Raw genomic sequence first — 18624 nt, 5'->3', positions numbered from 1 at the left:
TGAACCCAGTCCTCCGAAGAGCAGCAAGCACTCTTGACTGCTGAGCCTCTCTCCAGCCCCAATTCCCGTATTATTGCTATCATAGTGTTTCCACAGCATCCTTCTTCATGCTCCTGTAAATGCTCCTCCAGAAGACATCACAGAGAGCTGGACTTCTCTCTTAGGTGAACCATTAGAGTCTGCTACACCGTTATATGTCCCGAAATCAGCAAACTCTTAAAAGTGCTGCCTGGTCTTTGAGTGTGTAGTGTTCCGATTATTAATATTCTTCAGTGTATAGCAAACTGACTTATGATTTGGTAAATGCTCCTCTTCCTATGCTTTTCTCAATTCTCTGTAGGATTTCCTCTTTTCTTTCATTTATTTTCATCTTTAGTTTCTGGTTTTTTTATTTGTTTGAAAGTTACAAAGTACACTTCTGATTTTTTTGAAAAAATAAGAAATCCAAAACATTTACTATATATATTTCACTGTGCATTTTCTGTGCCTAGAATATATAGCACCAAAAAGGGAAAAATATTTATATCTCTTTGCATCTCTTCACCCATTTCTTAGTGTTTTATCATCTTAAATTTTGTTTTTATTTTTTCTGTTCAAAAGAAAATGTTTACAAGCAATTGACTAATGATTGTATTGGATTTCATGTATTGCCACTTATTAGAAATTACCAGAAGATGCAAATGACATGATGTCCTACATCTGTAGCAACAACAAAAGCATTAGGAGATAAATAATGCAATTTGAAAATGTTTATAAAGGTGAGTTAATAGGTGATTCAGAAATACACTGGAAAGACACAATGATCTATGGGTTTTTACTTAAGAAACCAGAATTATTTTCTTCCATATCACCATAGGTGTGTATTCCTGTTTGAATGGCAGAGAAGAGACACCAAAAACATTTGCTATGCTCAGACACATGCATGAGTAAGCCACAGGGAGAGAACTGGGGAGATGTTGCTTGATGGTGTTTTTTAAAAGCTTAAAAATACATTTAAGATTTCCATTGGTGCATACCTATTGTACATGCTACTGGGCCACCTAAGGACATTTTCAATCAGTTATACAATGTTCTTTGAGTGCATTGTCTCTGTGCCCCTGTGTCCCCTTCCACCCCTCCTATCCTTTAGTCCTCTTTGTTTCCTTGAACAATTTTGCTTCGGTTTTTATGACATCTATGTGTTTTTATGTATCTATGCAACATCCAGTACCTGCAAATGAGAGAAAACATGGGGTACTCATCTTTCTGCAACTGGCTCAATCCACCTAACATGATTATTGGTCAGTTGACATGAATTACATACTTCATTCTTCAGCACAAACTGGAAAGCAGGTCAAGGCTCTTTAGTCATTTCCGTCAGTGGGCACTGAGGTGTGTTGTGTAACTTAGCTGCCGTGTGTAGAACTGCAGCAAACATGGATGATCTGAAGCTGTCTCTGACTTGGGATCCTGGTGTGAGTACATGGTTGAACTTGGTCATTTGGTGGTTCTAGTTTTGGTTTTTCTGAGGAGGCTCTGTAGATACTTCCACAGAGGCTGGGCCACTTTATATCTCTCCAAGCAGTGCGTGAAGGTTCTATTTTGTTCATCTCAGCAATGTTTTTTTTAGCATGTGTTAATGTCTGTGATTCTCACTGGGGCAAGGTAAAAGAGATTCTTTAATTTCACGCATCTGATGGTGAGTGAAGTTGAATGTTTTTTCCTCCTGCTGCTTTGCTGAGAATACTTATCAGCTCTAGGAGTTTTCTGATGAAGTCTGTAGAGTCTCCTGCATATTACATTATCTAAAAATGGGGAGAATTTAGCTTCTTGCTGTCTTGTTAGTACTTTATTTTCTTTTCTTGTCTTATTGCTTCAGCTAATACTTCAAGTACTATTAGATAATAGTGGGGAGAATGAGTACTCACTCTTACTGTGGAAATGCTTTAGATTACCCCCATTTGGTATGATGATTAGAGGATTGTTACATACAGCCTTTAGTGTGTTGGAATATGTTTTTCCTGTTCCTAACTTCTTGAGGGCGTCTGTTCTAAAGCCATGCTGGATTTCATCAAAAGCCATTTCTGTGTCTCTGGAGATGATCCATAGACTGCTGTGCTCGAGTCTGTCTCTGTGGTGTATTATATTTACTGATTTGTAAATGTTCAGCCGTCCTTGTGCCACTGGGATGGAGTCAACTTGCTCACGATGAAGGGTCTTTCGGACGTGCACATGCGCTTCAGCTGCAAGTTCTTGACAAGTTTTGCAAATATGATCATTGGGAAACTGCCCTATAATTCCCCCTCTGTTGTTGCGTCTTTACCTGGTTTTGATATCAGTAATGCTGTTTCCTAAGAAGCATCTGTGAAAGGATGACCAGTCTTTGGTTGAGAGTAGGGTGATGACGCCCTTTAGCCTCAGTGTGTTGGGATTTGACTGTCATTACATCTAGCAGCACTTGTTTTATGAGATTGGGTGCCCCGTGTTCTGTGTGTTAGGCATTTGGAATTGCAATATGCTCTTCATGGGCTGATTGCTCCCCGAGTCAGTACGTGCTGACCTTTGTATCTTATGACTGGTTCTGATTTGAGTCTCATATGTCACATATCAGAACAGTGGCAGGTGCTTGTTTTTTAGAGCAGTTTGCTTGGAATTCCTTTCCCAGCCTTTCACCCTAAAGCTGACCCCATTTTTGATGAAGACATACACTCTTGGAGGCAACAAGTAAATGGGTCATTTTTCAGTTGGGTCTGCTGGACTGTGTCTTTTGATTGGAGTAATTGACACAATTGATATTTATAGTTATTGAAAGGTATATATTGAATCCTGTCATTTTTTATAGTGTCTGGGGTTTTGTATTTCTCCTCTGTGTAACTGCTGTTCATGTGGTTTGTTCTTTCCCATAGTTTGTTGGGAATATTTACCTTACTCTTCAGCCCAGAGGAGTCTTTAACTTGTCTTTTCTAGGGCTGGCTAAGAGGTCATCCGTTCCTTTAGTTTGTTTTTATCAAGGATTTTTTTCTCCTTCAATTATGAGAGATTGTTTTGCTAGGTATGGTAATCTGGGTTAGCAACCATTAGGTTTCAGAGATTGAAAATATATTGTGTGAAAATTTCAAGGTTTAAAAAAACCTTAAAACCCACCAGCCTTTAAGGTTTCTGCTGAGAATGTTCTGTTCTGGTGAGCCTGCCTTTATATGTGACATGTATTTCTCTCTTGCTGCTTTCTGTATACTTTCTTTGTTCTACATATTTAGTATTTTAACTATAAATTTCTGATCTTATCTATTGGTTCTCAATGCATCCTGAGCTAAGGTTGGAAATTCTTTCAACAGACTTGTTTTTTATGTTTCTATACTAGGTTTTGGTTCCTTTTCCCTTCCTTCCTTCCTTCCTTCCTTCCTTCCTTCCTTCCTTCCTTCCTTCCTTCCTTCCTTCCTTCCTTTTCTTTCTCCCTCCCTTCTTCCCTCCCTTCCTCTTTCTGTTTCTTCCTTCCTTCCTTCCTCCCTCCCTCCCTCCCTCCCTCCCTCCCTCCCTCCCTCCCTTGCTTCCTTCCTTCCTTCCTTTTCTTTCAAAATTCAACACACCATCCTTCTTTTACCATGTCAGGGAGAGGACTGAGTCACAATAGAGTTGGGGTGTCATTCTTCACTGTGGAATTGATACTTAGGGCCAGCAACTCATCTGTTTCTCCTGAGTATCAGTCACTGTCCTGGGTCAACTTTGATCTCCTGCTTGAACCTGCAGCTTCTTGTGGAAGCTGTGGGACTCCCTATCCCTGTGGGTTTTCTTGAGGACATATTAAACTTCCTCCCTGAGTCCCCAGCTTCCATCACTGTGTTGCAGAATTCCCTGCATGCTCATGGTCCTGATCCCAGGTCAGATCCAGCCCCACCACAGTTTCCACCACTCCTGTGTATCTGTGACCTTATCAAGTGTCAGCTCGTGTCTCCTTTCTGGGTCTGCAAGTTACACTTGGCATGACAGAGGACAGTTTATGGGAGTCAATTGTCTCCCACCAGAAGGAATCTAGAGACTGAACTCAGGTCATCAGGCGAGTACCTTAATCGACTGAACCATCTTGGCTATCCTAAATCACCTTATTCTTAGAATGGAATGTGTGTGATGTTCGAGAGGAATCCTCTATGAGAGGGTTGACATTTCTCTTTCCTCTGTTGGATTGGGAGGGTAGGGGTGTCTAGTGTGGCAGTCATACCTTAGTGCCATCCTAAGTGTCCAGAGACATGTCTGTCCTTATCGCATGGAAGAGAGTCTCATTTCTTCTCTCCCTGTGTCTTTGTACTGACGAGTCCAGCTAGGAGCAGGGGTAAGAGTTTAGTGCCATTACTATTATCTGCTCAAATGCCCCACAGGTCCCAACCTGCAATGAATGACCAAATATTTATTCACGCTGTGATATAGATTGTGGTCTGTTTCTCTGAACAACCCCTTTGAGCTTCAGAAAAAAGATCAGTTGTGAGGTGGCGGGTGTGTTCATGCTATTTCCACATTAACTGGGTAAGGGATGCAGTGGACCAGGTTTCTGGAGGACTGAAGTAGATCCTACAAATGGATCCTAACACTGGCGGGTTGTGCAGATTCATCTTTTGGGGGGCAAGAAGGTCCTCTCTATGCTGCTCAAGCTGGCTTCTTACTCACAGCCATCCTCCTGCCTCAGCCTACTGAGTTCTAGAGTGACAGATGTGAGCCACCACCAGCACCAGTTTCTTTTAGTGTTTTAAATACAGTTATTTTAAATGTTCTCTGTTCAATTTCTGAACACCCCATCAGTCTATCCCAGTGTGCTAGCAGGGCTATCCAGTGTGCTAGCAGCTTTTGGAAGCACTGTGGGCTTCGCTATGTGCTGTGCTTATTTCAAATCTTATTAAGCCAGAAAGTGGTGCCTGGCAAGTGGTTGATCCCGCTTTGGCCATCCATGCTTCCCAATTCATTTCTATTGTGCTAATTAAGCCTCAAGTGATATTTCAAGTACAGATTGTTTTTTCCATGATTGGGTCTCGGCCAGCACATCAGTGCTGGAGACAGGTGCTCACTCGTTTGCAGGGGACTTTACATTTGAAAGATGTAAGCTTGGCCAATTTTGCACAGATTCCTTTGGAAATCCTTATGACAGGGCAGACAGATTAGTTTATAACAAGGAGCCCCGTTCTTCCTCCACAAAATAGGCAGGGAACTCTTTTCAAATGAATCACACCCTCAGATCCTGGATCTGATATAGTATGTATGATCTGTACAATGAGTGCAACCCTGGAGGGCATTGTTCTGTAGTGTGTCGTGGGAAAGGCCCTTGATTTCAGGTCCAAGTCTCAGTCTACATTGGCTTGGGCAACTTTGAAAGATGTGCTTGACTTTTTTTGTTTTGTTTTTGTCTTTTGAGACAGGGTTTCTCTGTGTTGCTTCGGAGCCTGTCCTGGAACTAGCTTTTATAGATCAGGCTGGCCTTGAACTCACAGAGATCCGCCTGCCTCTGCCTCCCGGGCTGGATTAAAGGTGTGAGCCACCTCTGCCTAGTGTGCTTGACTTTTATAACACTTACATTCATGAATTAGACAATGCAAAGTATTTGTCTTCAAGGTTAGGTATCAGGATGCTATAACACACTGGATGAGAGCATCTACTTTAACGAGTGCCCAGCAAATGTTACTACTGCTGCTACTGTAAACAAGCGTCCTCAGGGCTGTTACTCATCTACACTGAGGCTTGAAAAACCAGACTACAACAGATTTTATCGGAATCATTGAGATTATGATGTAACATATCCTACCAAAGCCCATTTTAACTTTTCTCTGCTCAGAATATCTAAAATAACAGATACACTCATAAAGGGAAGCACACGTCCCAAAGCATTGGGATGGGCTTTTGGGAAGGGCTTCTAGGCGTAACATCTTTAGAACAAGTTTGGCTCCCAGGGTCACCCTAGAGTCAGTAAATGAGTTTGTAAACACAAGGAAGCTGGACCCAAGGCAGCACCAGAAGGTCTTAGCTGGGAAGGCCAATGGATGTGTAGTAGCAGTCAGAAGGTCGGTTACCAAGTGGTCCACAGAGGAAACCAAGGGAAAATGTGACCTGTGCATGAGTGTAGCTGACATGGCAGACAGTGTGAAAAGTGAAAACCTGCTGTGTATCCACAGTTAATATGCTTTTTGCTCTCTATGGTCCAGGCAATAGGACCCTCTTTCCTCAAGAGAAAACTGGAGATGCATTCTATAAAGAGAATGAAAGGTTCTGAGGAGCTCCAGGTAGATTCGAGGCTATGGCATTTATAGAAAACATGGTGGGCTTACATATTGACCTTTTTTATATTTATAGACTTTTCCCCTATTGAAGCAGTGCATTGGGACAATGTCCAGCAGTCCTTCTGTTGGGCTGAGTAATCAGAATGGTCTCTTCCTCAAAGTGATATGAAGATAACTGGATAGATTCTATGGGTTTTAGATCGCTCCGTGCTCCGTAGGTTTATAGATCATGATAACACTGAGGTCCCCGGTAGAGAATGTGACTTCGCTGCATGTGGAAAGATGCACAGACAGCCCTGTGCTGAGTCTGGGTGGGCAGGTGGGCAAGGCTGGTGCACAGATGGAGTAGACTCTGGCTCTCTCCAGGCAGGAGAGCAGCAGGTAATTCTACAACCAAAGAACCAACAAATAGGCGTGCGAGCATAATATTTAGAGGGGTGGAGATCAATAGTAAAGAAGAAATGCGAATAGATGGATGGGTGCCCCTGGGGACAGGAATCAGCGCCATCCGGGTGGGGCCAGACTACTCTCCACATCATAACTCGAGTGGTTTTAATAGCAACTTCTGTATGGTTATAGACTCCTTAAATGACGTTAGACTCAAAATAAGGAAAATGTGTATTTTTAAGAAGTTACCCAGACCACACCACTAACTTTAGTGGTATTTTGCCTTGACCTGCTTCCTCATTCACACAGTTTATATGAATAAGACTTAATACTGTTTTTTGTTTCCTGTGCTTTCTCTTAACCATTGTTGTGTGTTTCACTGCCTTGTGAAACTAGGGATAGCCTGGGCTTCTCTGAAACCACCAACAAATGTAACATTCCTCTCCATTGGGTACTATGGGAAAGGTGCATTCCAAGAAGGCCAGATTTTATTAGGGTGTTCTTTCTCGGTGGTCAGAACACCACGAGACATGCTGTGCACAAATACTGTGTAGTGTGACTTCAATACTAAAGAACAGTGGCTTAGCCGGCGAGGGTTGCTTAGTAACGAGGAGTTTGTGTGTGCAACGTGGCAGTGTGACTTAGTAGTGATTGTAGCTCCTTTCCTGACCTCCAAGTTGCTTCCTAGACAATGGTCCATCACAGTCCTGGAAGTCTTGGCTGTCAGGGCAAACACAGCCCCTCCAAATAGTCCTTACATAAAGTAGGGGGGCTGCTTTGATTGGCAGGACCAACATTCTGTTAGCCCTCCCAGCCCAGCTTTAGGTACTGGGATTCTTGGCAGTGAAGGGAGTGTGCACACCTGGGAGGAGGGATCCCTAAGAAGTGAAAAGTGCGGGAATTAGAATAAAAACCGTCGAGCCCTTGGAATATAAGGTGGAAAACCACACCACTGAAATGCTAAAAATAAGCGCAGTGTTCACATTTCCCCTCACAACCATCACAATCTTTCATTGTGATAAGGACTCGTATAATTTCTCATCGTTAGTATGTATGGGATGGTCAGTGTAATTCCTAAGAATTAGCTCTAACTTTGCTTGAAGGATTCTCACGCGGTCATAGTTGGAGTTTAGTCCTTCAGAAATACTTTCCAACTCGTTCTTGACAGTCCGGTTCCCCCAAACGCTAGGTCCGATGACAGGTTTCTAGACTTGAATGAGATCCTGAAGAACAAAACAACAACAAAAACCAGGCTTCTGTGAACACGTGGGTGTGTCTTGCCATTTGATTCTGGCTGTAACTGCATTTCTGTGTGCTTTTCTCTCTCATAGGCCTACCGTCTGCACGTCTGGCTGCCCCTAACCTCACTGTGGAGGAAGGGAACTCTGTCACCCTTTCCTGCAGTGTGGCAGGTGACCCACTCCCCGTGCTGTACTGGGACGTTGGGAATTTGGTTTCCAAACACATGGTAAGGCCCGTGTTTGGTTCTGTCTCATGGTTGACAATGAGGAGATCGTGTTGAGCATACCAATGTCCACTCTCTCAGACTCCTTTTTGTTGCTGTAGTAACGGGCCCAGACCACAGCGACTTAAAGAAGCAAGGGTTCATCGGGTGGCCGTCTCCAGGTTACAGTCCACCATAGCTGGAAGTCACAGCCTCCAGAGCTTGAAGGAGCTGGTCATATTAAGTTCACAATTAAGAGCAGGGCACAGTGAATTAATGTATGTGTGTATCAACTCATTATCTTTTTTAATGAGTTCAGAATCAAAATAGTATGACCTGCGTCACTCACATTTAGGGTGGCTGATCCCACTGTAATGAATCTGGTTAAGAAAATCGCTCAAAACCATCCAATAGTTTTTGTCTTATGGGTCCACATGTAGACATTTAAAAGGAATTTTTGATATCATTTACTTCCTACTTGTCCTTAATGAGATAGGGCTGATTCAAGATTACAATTTAGTTATCTGTACACATCGGATTGGAAGAGAGTCTTTAGATGATAATGTATTCTGTGCCATTCTGAGCAAGGAAGCAACAGTCCTATAGTCTTTGTTCTTGGAGGAAGTTGGATAAGAATTCAAGAATTCAGTCAAACTCAGACATTGAGCAACTGAAATCCAGAACAAGAGAATAACTTACCATTACTTGAGTCCGGAACCTGCAAGAAAAGTGTATGTGTGTGAATAAGTGTGTGTATGGTGTGTGTTTAACAGTGTGTTTAAGTGTATATATATGTGTGTGTGTGTGTGTGTGGTGTGTGCAAGTGTGTGTTTGTATATGTGTGTAAGTGTGTGTGTATCTATACTCCATTTCAGGAAAAAATGTTGATACTTTGGGATCAATTCTAATCAAGATTTTTTTTTCTTGTCTGTTAATTTATTTGTAGAATGAGACGAGCCACACGCAGGGCTCCTTAAGGATCACGAACATTTCCTCTGATGACAGCGGGAAGCAGATCTCTTGTGTGGCAGAAAACCTGGTGGGAGAAGACCAGGATTCCGTGAACCTCACTGTACATTGTACGTAGTGGGAGCAGCGTGTGCTGTCCATGGGTAGTGACTGTGTATTTCAGGCTTTCCTTTGTGCTTAACTAAGAAATGCCAGCCCCTGGTTCTCGTCCCGAGCAGTCCGTTTAGAGAGACCACTCGCTCCTTCTCAATCTCCAAAGCATAAGGGTCTGCTTACATTTAAAGGCAGATAATGGCCAGGCTGTTTGTCAAGCCTAAATTAGACCTTGGACATTTCAGGAATTAAAACATGGATGTTTAGAATCTCATAAAATTGGACCACACTATAATTCAGCACATCTGAAAGTGAGTCTGCTATTCAACAGCCGCAGCAGTTTTAAAGTTCTCATGCTTCAAGCTGACAAGTCAATGACAACAGCAACAGTCACTGTGTGGGTTCATCTGATCCGGTTTAGGGTGTGTTCCATGGGATCCGAGAGTCAGGGAGCATTGCCCAAGCCATTTTCAAATTTAGTAATATTATAGCTATTTTAATTATTTAAGGAAGAACTGCTAATGAAAAAAGTATCTCTCATTATTAATGATGAATTTATATAATATTAAGATGTGTGTGTGTGTGTGTGCATATGTGTGTGTACGAGCAAAGCCCAAGTGGACATCAATGAGCACTTCTTATCACAGAGACTCACTGTGTTGTGTGAGTCACAAGCAGGGCAAGCTGCTCTCTGAAGCTCCTGGTAGTGAGCTAAAGCGGTCGGATGATACAAAATGACTGACCCAGAGTTGCTGATCGTGGGTTTTCTTAAATTAAATGATGGTTAAATAAAAGCCCTTCTTAATGACGCAGAGTGCAGTGGGGAGGAGTCCGAGCTGCCCGGTGCTACTCACTCCTTCTCTCTTCGCTCAGTTGCACCGTCCATCACATTCCTCGAGTCTCCAACCTCAGACCACCACTGGTGCATCCCGTTCACTGTGAGAGGCAACCCCAAGCCCACGCTCCAGTGGTTCTATAATGGGGCAATACTGAACGAATCCAAATACATCTGCACTAAAATCCATGTGACCAACCACACGGAGTACCACGGTTGCCTCCAGCTCGACAATCCCACTCATATGAACAACGGAGACTACACTCTGATGGCCAAGAATGAGTACGGGAAGGACGAGAGACAGATTTCCGCCCACTTCATGGGCCGACCTGGAATTGATTACGGTGAGTACCTGGAGGTTTTACACCTGGGGAGAAGGGAGAGCGGCACAGTAAATGACTGGGTGTGGAAGCCATTGGCCTGGCTTTAATGTCGCACTGGTGACACCAGGGATCTGCTCCTAGTGGAAAGTGCGGAGAGTAGACAGCTAGGAACTGGAAACCCTGGTGAGATGTTGTCTCCTAAAGACCATCAGCCTAAAGTGTTCACAGGATGAAGTTGTGTCAAGAAAGGCAACTAGTGTGACCCCCAGCAGGCAGGGCATGCGCCAATATGAGCAGTGATCAGATCCACACGGGATTACTGAGGGAGAGCATTGGTAACCATGAGATTATTCTTAACGTCTTCTCTATGTATTCTGAGATCTCCCATCAGCAGTGCTGAGTCCCATGGAAAACCAGGAGCAGAGTAACTGGTCACTCATAAAATAGTCAAGAGTTATTTTTGACCCTCATATCCAATTGGGGTCAGAAAACCACTTTCTTATTAATGGATTAAAAACCAATACGGGGACCCTTGCTTACCCGGCTGTGGTGAGCAATCCTTCTATCAGGGGAGAAGGCTCTGCTCGAGTGGCAGGAAAGCTTCCGTCAGGAATGCAGCGATAGTGTGGCAGAGGTCACACCATTGCCCCTCCAGCTACTGCCCTTCAGAAGAGTGTCTCGTCCGCTGTGGCTTGTTGCTCAGGTGATTGCTCATTGTAGGGCTAGCCTGCTTTGTCGTGTTGAGACCTGTGTGTTAGAGCACTTCACTGTAGTAGCGGTGAGTTAGTCTAAGTCACGCCAGTGACGTGGCCGAGCAAAGGGGAAAGAGAACCTTGGAGGTGTGGAGCAACAGCTGTTTGGACAGCTTTTACCTGTGGGGTTTGTAAGGGAGCGTTGTGGGCACAGGTGTGGAATTTGTCTGACAATAAACAAGAGTACAGTCATCCTCTTTGTGCATCCTCTTTCTTCTAAATATACAGGGTCCATGAGCATGTTGGGAATGTAGTTTGAGTTATGTCAGTTTTACCAACAGCCCTGCTGCGGGAGTATGTGAAACAAGCACCGCTCAGATGCGACACCTAGACAGCCCTGGTTGTTGTAGTCATGCTCATTAAATCTTCCTCTTAGCTGAGAGTTTAGCTGCTTGCCTGTGTTTGCTGTAGTAAATCTCTAGATGGGCGAGCTTCTTTCTTCCTGCGTCCTTGTGGGAGCAAGAGCTTCAGAACAAAGCCAGAAACTCCATCTTGGGACTGCGGATTTTTGTTTGTTCTTCAGTAAAATTTTTATTAGTGAGTAATTTTAGGTTTATGGAAAAGTTGTAGACAGTCAGAGAGTTTCTGGAAACTTCTGCCCAGGCTTCCCAGCGTTGACATCTTCTGTGACTATGGTCCATCTGTCACGAGAAGAATAGGGCACAGGGCTGGTATAATTCCCTGAATTTAGGCTGTATTTGGATTTTGTCTTTTAGAGCTCTTTGGGGGTGAAAGTTGATTCACTTGAAGGCCCAGAGTTTGAAAGTTCCGAGAAGCAGGTCTGTGTCCCTTTGAAAGTCACACACTGAAGGGCTGGTTTTGGATGGGTTTTGCTGTGTTTTCCTTTGAACACTCCTCTGTGAAGCTAGTATTTGGCTGAACTAGACTTCTCTCATCCCTGTGGCCTCTTTTTAATGCAACAGTTGTTAGTTTTGCTTTTTGGCTTGATCATAAATTGGGGCAGGGTGTTTCTCAGTTAGTTAAGAAAACATTTATTTATAAAAAGCAAAAAGTCAACTAAATTTATATTATGCTTTGTGTGTGTGCGCGCACAGTGCATGTGTGTGTGTGCACGTGTGTGTGTGTGTGTGTGTGTGTGTGTGTGTGTAAGTCAAAAGACAGCTCATAGGAGTCAGTTCTGTGTTTCCACCACTTGGGTCCTAGGGACAGAACTTAGGTCATCAGGCTTGACAGCAGGTGCCTAGGCTCTAAATTAAACTAAATTTTATGAAGCTTTTCTTCCTCCTCCTTGTTCCTGGGACTCACTCATTTTTATTTTGTCTTTAAAATAAAAACATGGGGCAGCAGAGATGGCTCAGGAAGGCAAGTTTATTTGCTGCGGAAGTGGGACAACCTGGGTTCAAATACCCAGCATCCATGTCAGAGCTACTCAAGGCCTCTTGTGATTGTAACCCCAGTGCCGGGGAGGACAGACAGGTAGATCCTGAGAGCTTGTTGGCCAAGCCACCTAACTAAGGGGATCTTCAGCTCAGTAAAGGACCCTGTCTCAAGACATAAGGTGGAGGGCGGTAGAGGAAGACCCCTGGAGCCCTCTTCCGGCGCCTTCGTGTGTTCGTATGAGGACCCCAGAGCTACAAATACCGAGAATGCACAGGGCTGGGCACTCACACACAGTATAGAAGGAGAGGCAAGCAAACTGTTAATATCTGCTTGGAGAAAAGACTGATTTACTGTTGTCTTTAACTGTTTACTCAAAGGCCAGCAATCAAGGAATAATAAATGAAAGGGAAAATTATGGAGACTTGGTCTTGGGTGACAGTCGATATAGAGGGCCCTAGTGGGCCATAAACCAATGTGACTAATTAGAGATTGACCTCAGTCGGCTGTGGGATGGAGTCTGGCTGGAAATTTATGAGATTCGCGGTCATAGCATTCAGATAACAACCGTCCTTGGAATTGATTCCTTTCTTTTCCAACCACCTTAAAATTAAAGAAACAAATAGAAAGAGAGAGAGAGAGAGAAGAAATATAACCGCCACATCCCTGGTGGTGCATTCCACACTAAGGACAGCTGAAGGTCAAGTCTGACTCTATTCCTTCAGCGTTTCTGCGGTCATCAGGGAGTGATTTGCGATGCCTAGCTCTCACGAACCTTGTGGTGAGAATTAATCTGATTTCACTGATGGCATTTTTGGTGATTATGAAGGAAGGAAAGGAATAAAGTCCAAATCACCATGTGGACGAGCAGCCCTGGCTCAGTGTGGTGTCGGTTGTGTTAACAGACAAAGCTGGAAGAGTGAACATGGCGGTTCTGGTGTCCCTGAGGGCTGGGTCCCTCAGTCAACTGAGTTTTGTAGTGGACAGTTGCTCTGCTTAGGGATTTGTTTTAGGAGACAGAGAATGAAGAATACAGCAAGAAATCAAAACATAGATTAAAAACAAAAATTCTCTACACCAAAAGTCTGCCAAGTTTGAAGCAGCCAGCCAGCCTGGGCCTGGGCTGAGACTTTAGCCACTGTTTCTGGGTAGTGGAAACGGCCTGGGGCCAGACCCTGTGCTTTTGCTTTGGAGGAGGGGGCAGGGCTAGAGGAGCAGCTAGGCTGCTCACACACAGGGTGTCATGTGTAAGATCTGAGGGTGTGAGGTTGGCACTAGAGAGACTCAGCACAGCGAGGTCTCTGGACTACAGGGACCTGTCTACAGGGACCCACCCAGGACGATATTGTGGAGTGACAGGTGCCATCTGGTCTTTAGTTGTCCACAAGACCCAGTTCCTTCTGCAAACGTTAGTTACTGGAAACCTGGCCTAGCTCATGAAAGAGAGAAGGAACTTTTGTGAGGTTGCAGGCATTGCAGTTGGCCGTCTTGGGTCTTGCCTTTAAGAGGTGAGCTGGTTTTGGCTGGTGTGGCCCATGATCAAAGTGGAAGACGCAGCTTCCAGCTGCTGAATGAAACGGAGAGAGCTGCAGGGTTTGTCTAGCACACTGAAGAAGTTGAGGAAGTTGTGCTAATTTTATTTTATCTTTGGTTTTCATAGTCCCTGTAAGATCAGCTTCCAGGAGCAGGTGTCCTTGACTTCCTGAATGGTGGCCTTGCTAGGCCTTAGAGTCAGCGGGGGACTTTCAAGCAGTATTTTTGCCTTCTTTCAGTTTGGTGTGTGTTCCTGAGGCTTGACCTTAGTTATCGACTTAGTGGTTCTCAGGTTAACCTTTGGCACTTTCCTTTTTAAGACATCCAGGCAGTAGCCAAGGGCGAGGATCTGCTTCTGAGTGAGTAGCAGACAGGCTCTCAGTTGTTCTGGGCCACAGAAAGAATCCTTGTTAAGAAACAGTTTGCCATGCTCTGGAGAAATGGCTCAGCAGTTAAGAGCACTGGCTGCTACACCAGAAGACATGGGGGAGGGATGTCTATTCCCAGCACCCACATGGTGGCTCATAACTGCTAGTAATTCCAGTTCCAGGGGATCCCATGCCCTCTACTGGCCCTTGTGAGCACCAAGCATACACATGGCAGACATACATGCATGCAAAACACCCGTACACATAAAATAAAGACAAATTTATTGCTGGGCGATGGTGGCGCATGCCTTTAATCCCAGCACTCAGGAGGCAGAGGCAGGCGGATCTCTGTGAGTTCGAGACCAGCCTGGTCTACAGAGCTAGTTCCAGGACAGGCTCCAAAGCCACAGAGAAACCCTGTCTCGAAAAACCAAAAAATAAATAAATAAATAAAAAATAAAAATAGTTTATCATAGCAGAGATAGAAACTAAGACTGGGTTTGATATCATGGTCAGGTTCCCCTCCTCCTTGCCCTATTTCTGCTGGGGTTAGACCTGGACTTTGCTGAAGCTTTAGCCCTGCTGTTCCCTAGGTGATCAGAGTGCTATGGAGAAGGAGGACAGTCGCTTGGTACCCTGCAGACCTGGGAACGTTCCATAGTATCAGTGGACTTTCTTCCCAGGATGCTGTTGTGTGTTCTTACAAAGTCCTTGTTTCTGTAGTCCTCGTGAGAGGAGCAAACACATCTCTACTCAGCTAGCAAGACTTCTTCATCTCCATAAGGGGCTTCATGTCACTGGGGTCCTTCTGTATTTCCAGGTAGCCAGTACATGAGAGTCCCCATAGAGACTTCATCCCTTGTTGGTGCCATATGGTCCAAGGGGAATCCCCGAAATCCCTTGACCCGACTCCTTGAGGAGTAGAAGGTGAAGCAAATGCTAACACACTCCATGACTGTTGTCAGTTCTGGTTCTCTGAGCCTATCACTTTCAGGGAGTACAACGGACACCCTCAGATTGGTTTTGTGGGGACTACTGGGTGAGAGTAGCTCATAGCACTACCTGAAGAACCTTTAGTAATTCCTCCCTTGTTCTTCCCCCTAGAACTTTGTGGCACCAGAAGGTGAACTAGATGACATGGGTAGTTTTTACCATTTTCTTTGTGAGTTCTGCCTCTGAGTGTAGGCAGTATTTTCCTGTCCCACAACCACTCTCAAATAATCACTCAGAGGCTTAACATTAATTACAAACGCTTGGCCAATAGCACAGGCTTATTACTAACTAGCTCTTACATTTTAGGTCAATCCTTATTCCTTATTTATGGGCTACAATGTGGCGGTACCTTTATTAGCATGGCATATTCGCCTCCTGCTCCCTCTGCATATGGCTGGTGACTCCTGACTCTGCTCTTCTCCTTCCCAGCATTCTCAATTTGATTTTTCCACCTAACTTTATCCTCTTCAGCTATTGGTCAGTCAGCTTCTTTTTTTTTTTAAATTTATTTATTTATTAAGGATTTCTGCCTCCTTCCCGCAACCGCCTCCCATTTCCCTCCCCCTCCCCCGATCAAGTCCTCCTCCCTCATCTGCTCGAAGAGCAATCAGGGTTCCCTGACCTGTGGGAAGCCCAAGGACCGCCCACCTCTATCCAGGTCTAGTAAGGTAAGCATCCAAACTGCCTAGGCTCCCCCAAAGGCAGTAAGTGCAGTAGGATCAAAAACCCACTGCGATTGTTCTTGAGTTCTCAGTATTCCTCATTGTCCGCTACGTTCAGCTAGTCCGGATTTATCCCATGCTTTTTCAGACCCGGGCCAGCTGGCCTTGGTGAGTTCCCGATAGAACATCCCCATTGTCTCAGTGTGTGGGTGTACCCCTCCCGGTCCTGAGTTCCTTGCTCGTGCTCCGTCTCCTGCTGCTCCTGATTTGGATCTTGAGATTTCTGTCCAGTGCTCCAATGTGGGTCTCTGTCTCTGTCTCCTTTCATCGCCTGATGAAGGTTAATATTCATGAGGATGCCTATGTGTTTGTCTTTGGATTCACCTTCTTATTTAGCTTCTCTAGGATCATGAATTATAAGCTCAATGTCCTTTATTTATGGCTAGAACGAGCTAAAAGTATACAATGGAAAAAAGAGAGCATCTTCAACAAATTTGCTGGCAAAACTGGATGTCAATCTGTAGAAGAATGAAAATAGATCCATATCTATCACCATGCACAAAACTCAAGTCCAAATGGATTAAAGACCTTAATATCAGTCCGAACACACTGAACCTGATAGAAGAGAAAGTGGGAAGTACTCTACAACACATGGGCACAGAAGACCACTTCCTACGTATAACCCCAGCAGCACAGACACTAAGGGCATCATTGAATAAATGGGACCTCCTGAGACTGAGAAGCTTCTGTAAAGCAAAGGACACTGTCACTAAGACAAAAAGGCAACCCACTTACTGGGAGAAGATTTTCACCAACCCCACAACTGACAAAGGTCTGATCTACAAAATATATAAAGAAATCAAGAAACTAGACCGTAAAAGGCTAATCAACCCAATTATAAAATGGGGCACTGAGCTAAACAGAGAATTCTCAACAGAAGAACTTCAAATGGCCAAAAGACACTTAAGGTCATGCTCAACTTCCCTAGCGATCAGGGAAATGCAAATCAAGACAACTTTAAGATACCATCTTACACCAGTCAGAATGGCTAAAATCAAAAACACCAGTGATAGCCTTTGCTGGAGAGGTTGTGGAGAAAGGGGTACACTCACCCATTGCTGGTGGGAATGCAAACTTGTGCAACCACTCTGGAAAGCAGTGTTTCGGTTTCTCAGGAAATTCGGGATCAACCTACCCCTGGATCCAGCAGTACCACTCTTGGGAATATACCCAAGAGAGGCCCTATCATACAACAAAAGTATATGCTCAACTATGTTCATGGCAGCATTGTTTGTAATAGCCAGAACCTGGAAACAACCTAGATGCCCTTCAACGGAAGAATGGATGAAGAAAGTATGGAATATATACATAGTAGAGTATTATTCAGCAGTAAAAAACAAGGACTTCTTGAATTTTGCATACAAATGGATGGAAATAGAAAACACTATCCTGAGTGAGGTAAGCCAGACCCAAAAAGAGGAACATGGGATGTCAGTCAGCTTCTTTATGAAACCTATCACGGCAACAAATCTTCACAGTGCACAGAAGGATTATCCCACACCATCTGAGTGTCTCACATCTGCTCCCATGTCAGTTACTGAAGCCAGAAGACTGCTTTTCCCTTGTCTTGTTCCAGAATCTGGGCAGGTTTGAACAATGTGTCAGCTCTTTCCGGAGGTCTGAGAAACAACGCAGATGCAATGACTTCTCAGGACTGTGGGGGTTACGGTAGTGTAGGAATCAGTCACTCGTCTCAATTAAAGAAAGTGCTCAAACCACAAGCCAGAGATAAGTAGGAGCACCGTCCTTCAGTTCCTGCCCCATTTCTCTCCATGGGTGCCTCCCTCCTGGCTCTAACAGATGAACTCCAACGTCCCATGAGTATCCCTACCCCCGTCTTAGGCAGAACCTGGCTGAAGAGGCGTAGAAAGCACAGGTGATGGGAATATCTCTTTAGCGAAAGCTGCTGATTGAGAACAGTAGTGGGTAGGTGGGACTTTGAAATATGACTTGAACCTCTGACCAATCCCTGTTCCTGACATCCTTCTAGAAGATTACTTCAGACCTGGTGTCTGGATTTGGAATCTTAAGCTTAGTTTGTGCTCTGCACAAAGGGTGCTTGGCATTCAAAAGAAGACCACACTCATTGGGCCAAGCTGCCCCATGCAATTGGCTATTGAACTGAATTCTAACAACACCAAAGGTCCTGTTAGACATCACACCCAGTGATTTTTCAATAAAACAAAGTAATAGCCAGATACCCAAATACTGAGAGCAAAGTCTCTCTGGCCACAACTGCAAAAGAAAGTTAGAAAAATATGAAGTTCTGCTTACAGTAACACATATCTATGCCCCATTCCAAAAAGAAATACAGAAAGGGAACAACTTCAGACATTACAAGGAGTTCCTCACCCACCCTTTCTGAGAAATAAATGTTGACTATAGGTTCTCTTTATAGGGTAGATTCTAGAGACTTACACAGGGAAGTGGTAAAGTACCTCTGAGCCCAAGCTTCTGGATAAAGAGGGAGGAAAATTCAGTGCACAATAAAAGTATTTGAGGGCAGAGTTTTCCCCGAATTCTGCCAGCGAGGTGGAAGGTGCAAGCCTCCGCTTTAGACGCTCAGGGCCCAGGTAAAAGGGGGGACAAGCACCTGCCTAATGGCTACTCCATACAGCACCAAACCTCTCA

The 18624-nt window shown here is 44.3% G+C and overlaps 1 protein-coding gene across 7 annotated transcripts in view; it reads left to right on the top strand.

Annotated features, from left to right (window-relative positions):
* Ntrk2 (neurotrophic receptor tyrosine kinase 2) overlaps positions 1-18624 on the top strand; it is a 326602-nt gene that overhangs the window by 45413 nt on the left and 262565 nt on the right. For all 7 annotated transcript variants that reach the window (XM_075969423.1, XM_075969425.1, XM_075969422.1 and 4 more), the window contains exons 7-9: positions 7955-8091; positions 9014-9146; positions 10003-10308. In XM_075969423.1, the coding sequence (XP_075825538.1) occupies positions 7955-8091; positions 9014-9146; positions 10003-10308 (576 nt within the window). The remainder of the gene's footprint in view (positions 1-7954; positions 8092-9013; positions 9147-10002; positions 10309-18624) is intronic.

The sequence above is a fragment of the Microtus pennsylvanicus genome, chromosome 4 (genome assembly GCF_037038515.1).
Source record: "Microtus pennsylvanicus isolate mMicPen1 chromosome 4, mMicPen1.hap1, whole genome shotgun sequence".
NCBI classification, from domain to species: Eukaryota; Metazoa; Chordata; class Mammalia; order Rodentia; family Cricetidae; genus Microtus; species Microtus pennsylvanicus.
This window is presented reverse-complemented; position numbering and strand designations above follow the sequence as displayed.